Below are 5,412 nucleotides of genomic sequence, written 5' to 3' on the forward strand. Positions count from 1 at the left end.
AATAGTCCAATGATGGGATAACTTACATCATTATTAATTTTAAATTTTTTAATAATTTTTATAATTTATAAAAAAAAATAGATCATGATTAATTAATTAAATTAACAAAGTTTAGGTTAGATTAAGAGTTAAAATTAATTATAATAAATTAATTAATTTTATTTCAGTCAAAGGTAATTTACTTTCTAATTTAGAGAAGATCGTATAGAATTCATCACACATATATATATATGTGTGTGTATAAGCACATATATATTAATTTTTGCCCCATGATTAAAACTTCTGGATTCTTTGCTGAATTTCTATGTAAATAAATAGGAAAGAAAGAAAGAGAAGAAAGAAGCAAGTTAAATCTTCAATCAAAAGAATGGAAGTAAAATCTAGCTAGAAGCAAAGGTATATGGAGAAACTAAACTTGTCGCATAAACAAGGGGCCGGGGAAGAAGTGCATGCATGCAGGCGTGCACATTATTGTATTATACACACAAGTAGTAAGTGTTGGCTAGGAGAACTAAAGTTTGAGAAAAACAAACTCCTCGATAGCAGAAACGGAGCCGATGTTTTCAAGAGCAACTTTGTTTGGTTCTTCATCGACGCCAATGGCCATGATAGCCATCTTCCCACGGGAAGTCCTTCCAACGCTCATGAAGCTAACATTGACATTGTGGTCAGCCAGTATGTTTCCGACGCGACCAATCATCCCTGGCTGATCGATCTGGCGGCAAAGGATGAGGTTCCCTTCCAAGCTCACATCCACACCGAAGGACCCAACGCACGTAAGGTGCGGCATCCCATCCTTCACTTTCCCCTCGATGCTGATCTCACCGTTTACCTTCACAGCGCTCGCAAATTTGGACTCGACATTCGAGATCTGAACCTGAATGGAATCCAGGGGCAGCTCCGGCGATGAGTCAACCACTATCCTCTCCTCGCTTATGCGGAGCCCCTTCTCCTTGGCGGTGAAGTCCGCATTCACAATGTTGACAATTGAATTTGATATGGGCTCGATGATGCCCTTTGTGATCATGGCTCTGAGGAGTCTGGTGTCCAGGTCATCGTGTCCTCTCGCTGATCGGTACACCACCTTCACGGCCTTGATGCCTTTCCCTCCGGACACCAACTGCACCGCAAGTCTCCCAAGCTTCTCAGCTAGCAATACGTATGGTGCCAGCTCTGACACCACCTCAGGAGCAACCATGGGAGCATTCACTGCAGTTGCCGACAGCTCCCCCCTCAGTGCTCCAACAACAGCCTCTGCTATCTCGATTGCCACACCCTCCTGTGCCTCTTTTGTGCTGGCTCCCAGATGAGGCGTCACCGTTACGTTCTCGTGTTTCACTAGCTTGCTATCTTTTGGTGGGGGCTCCTCCGCGAAGACGTCGAGTGCCGCCTGGGCAACTGTTCCGGCGTCAAGGGCTTTGACCAGGGCATCTTCATCGATTACACCACCTCTAGCAACATTGATGATGCGGACTCCTTTCTTCATCTTTGCAAAAGTGGCGTCGTTGAAGATCTTCTTAGTAGTTGCGGTAAGCGGCATGTGCAGAGAGATGAAGTCTGCGGCGGCGATGGCATTCTCAAATGACACCAATTCCACCCCAACAGCACGGGCCCTGTCTGCCGGGGCATAAGGATCATGTGCAATCACATTCATTCCCAACCCTTTCGCTCGCCTCGCCACCTCAGACCCAACTTTTCCAAACCCCATCACTGCTAACGTCTTCCCAACCATCGATACTCCCACATACTTGTTTCTTTGCCATTTCCCTGCACATGCACCACATAAACATACCTATGCATATTTGCATGATTATGAACAACAATAGAAGGTAAAGCAACAGAATGGATAGATGGATACCGGCTTTGATGGAGGCGTCGGCTTGGGCAACGTTCCTTGCCATGGCAGCAAGGAGAGCAATGCCATGCTCAGCAGCTGCAATGGTGTTGGCGGTGGGGGCGTTGACTACAAGGCAGCCGTATTCGGTTGCAGCTTGAAGATCGACATTGTCAATGCCGACACCTGCTCTGCCGACAACCTTCAGCCTTCCTTTGGAAGCTTCGAAGACCTGCCTGGTCACCTTGGTGGCGCTCCTCACTATCAGCGCATCACACGACGAGATCTTGTTGCACAGCTGCTCCGGTGACAGGTCGTATGCGCACTCCACCTCCCCGACCTCACGTAGCAGTTGCAGCCCCGCCTCTCCTAGCTTCTCCGACACCAATATGGTGGGTTTTGAACCATGAGGGGACAGATCCTTGCTGCTTGTTGTGGACGAAGATTTCGAGTCCGCCGTCTTCAACACACTGGTGACGTTCACCACCGAGGCACACGCGCGCTGGCAATAACAAGAAGCGCAACGAGAACCAGATAATGATGAGACTCTCAGGAAGGGGTTTTTGGTGGTTAATGAGGCAAGCGATGTTGATGCTGATCTCGTACTCGAAGGAAACACGGCTTTGGTGTACGTAGACGACGCCATTGATTGAAACATTATACAATTTTACAGACTTTTCTTTTTCTTCTCTTGCTGATCTCTCCACTTTTGAGGGCCTTTTTCATTATATATACAACTTTGACTTCATTTCCAAAGCCGTTAATTTATCACTGGCTATAAATAATTCTTATAAACCAATCGACTGCGGAGGAGCTTATAAACCATTAATTTCAATTCCTAATATTATACAAGTGAAATTTCATTTCAGGTCACAATTCATTTTTCCATTACATTTAATGAGAGGTTGCCATGGAGACCGAACCACATCCGAAGAAAACCACAGAAAAAATATGTTCTTTGCCTCTTCTGCATTTTGCTTTTGACATATATATTAAAAAAAAAAAAACCATACATTTCTTTTGTTATTAAATAACTATAAAATACTGGTAATACAATCCTTATAGAAAACAACAAAATTTATATATACATCTAAGATCAACAAAATATCAATAAGTACACTTCTGTAAAGTACAAGTAATCAACAAAAAAAATATGAAAATCACACAATTAAAATTTCTAAAATGAGTTTTGATCCGTCACCTTATAACTCAGTCTTTATTATGCATTATGAGTTATAACTCGGTGTTAACTATCATTCATTCTTTTGTTTGTAACTGACACCTTCATTACCGACTTAATGACCATCATTTCTATCTTAATGACCAAACGGTCATAACATCAATTTTATGCCTATAAAAAGAACCTTCTATATCTAATCTCAATACTACATTCTATATTCATAGAATTATTATAAAACGAATACATTCTATATTCATAGAATTATTATAAACACAACATAACACATGATAACTTTCATTTCATGTCTTACATTCTATATTCATAGAATTATTATATACCTCTTAAACACTTACTGACTTGAGCGTCGGAGTGTCTTTTGCAGGTACCCACCCCCTTGTTCTCTCTTTGCCGACGTATAACTCATCCCGACGAGAAGTTTGAAGACATTCATTGACGGACGAGCTATACACCGGCTAAATTCAGCAAGAACAATTGGCGCCGTCTGTGGGGACGAGTAAAATCATTCCCACTCCCCTTAGGTTCATAAAACTTGATTTACATTCAAATTTTTGAACCAATCTCAACAATCTTATTTAAGATTTTAATACCTCTTATCAAATTTTAATCTATCATAACTTTTTATAAAGTATTTACTTTATACATTCAAATTGCTTCATTTTTACGTATCATAATATTCCACATCTCATAATCGATTAATGAACCAATCCGAGAATAAACTCGGCTTTCAATCAATCTGAAACGAACTCGGTTTTCAATCAATCCGAGCACAAATTCACTTATCAAATTTGCTTATTTTTTTTTCAAAGTTCTCTATTTACACAAGTAAAATTATATATTTTATTCAACATACTTTTATATTTATACTTTGAGTAACTAATACTTACTGATTTATTAGTTATATTCAAACCTCACTATATGTTCTATACAATAATGACATATAACAACCATGTCAATTGCATTTTTATTTCTTATGTATTATATTTTTACTGCTTAATGATTTCATTTATACAATTAAATGACAGTAATGATGAGTTTAAATATTAAAATTGGATTCCATCAAAAATTAATTATATATCAATTGTATATAACTGTTACACTATTCATTTTATACTATTAAATTTTATGTTACTATTTGTTTAATGTAGAAAATTAAACAGGCAATTTACTATTATTACACGAGGAATATCCCTCGTCATACTGTAACTGCTAGAAACATTATACTAAATGTATAATTCATCGATAACTGTTATCTTACTGCTTTATTATCAAATTAAAGCATGTCCTACAAAATAAAATTCAGATATTCACATTTGGCATGTATGACATTCATATATGTCGTCTTCTTCTCTACAATTATCAACTTTCAAGGTATATTTTTTTTTTACTTTGAACTATTTTACTTTTACAATATATATTACTCAATATATGTTGCGACTTTATACCTATTCATTTTCTCAATTTATCTTATTCATGTCAGACCTTCACTGTAAATTGTAAATATTCAATAACTAATTGCTTTGAGAGAGAAATTTATCAAGAAGTTGTTGTGGGTCGGAAAAATTCCCAAGACAATTAACCACTATATCCTCGAATCATACAATCGATTCCGTCAATGGATATCTATCTCTGAACTTTTCAGTTCACATACAATCAAATGCTAAAATTGTTCTTAAGCGGAAAAGTATCCCCCACACAACTATCTTGATTGAATGACTCTTATCATTCAATTATTTTTTGAATAAGTGCCGACATAATAACCCGACTAAGCTTGGGGGCTCACCATATCATTATTCACTCATCTTTTAATCGAGTTATAACTCATTTTATTTTCTAAGCTTAGCCTGGATCATATGATCGGCGGACAAAGCTTGGGGGCTGTGATCCGTCACCTTATAACTCAGTCTTTATTATGCATTATGAGTTATAACTTGGTGTTAACTATCATTCATTCTTTTGTTTGTAACTGACACCTTCATTACCGACTTAATGACCATCATTTCTATCTTAATGACCAAACGGTCATAACATCAATTTTATGCCCATAAAAAGAACCTTCTATATCTAATCTCAATACTACATTCTATATTCATAGAATTATTATAAATAATACATTCTATATTCATAGAATTATTATAAAACGAATACATTCTATATTCATAGAATTATTATAAACACAACATAACACATGATAACTTTCATTTCATGTCTTACATTCTATATTCATAGAATTATTATATACCTCTTAAACACTTACTGACTTGAGCGTCGGAGTGTCTTTTGCAGGTACCCACCCCCTTGTTCTCTCTTTGCCGACGTATAACTCATTCCGACGAGAAGTTTGAAGACATTCATTGACGGACGAGCTATACACCGGCTA

The 5,412-nt window shown here is 37.7% G+C and overlaps 1 protein-coding gene across 1 annotated transcript; it reads right to left on the minus strand.

The window, feature by feature from the left end:
- Positions 1-330: 330 nt before the first annotated feature.
- LOC112773142 (D-3-phosphoglycerate dehydrogenase 2, chloroplastic-like) lies at positions 331-2,546 on the minus strand. Its single transcript, XM_025818199.2, has 2 exons — positions 1,859-2,546; positions 331-1,767 (listed from the first exon to the last, which is right to left on the minus strand). Exons 1-2 carry the CDS (start codon positions 2,490-2,492, stop codon positions 512-514), a joined length of 1,890 nt encoding a protein of 629 aa, XP_025673984.1. The 5' UTR covers positions 2,493-2,546; the 3' UTR covers positions 331-511.
- Positions 2,547-5,412: the final 2,866 nt, after the last annotated feature.

Source organism: Arachis hypogaea, chromosome 18 (genome assembly GCF_003086295.3).
Source record: "Arachis hypogaea cultivar Tifrunner chromosome 18, arahy.Tifrunner.gnm2.J5K5, whole genome shotgun sequence".
In the NCBI taxonomy this organism is placed as follows: Eukaryota; Viridiplantae; Streptophyta; class Magnoliopsida; order Fabales; family Fabaceae; genus Arachis; species Arachis hypogaea.

Coding starts and splice junctions, on each gene's coding strand:
- LOC112773142 (XM_025818199.2), bottom strand. CDS start 2,492: ATGTTTCAATCAATGGCGTCGTCTACGTACACCAAAGCCGTGTTTCCT. Junction 1,768..1,858: donor CGACGCCTCCATCAAAGCCG/GTATCCATCTAT, acceptor GTGCATGTGCAG/GGAAATGGCAAAGAAACAAG.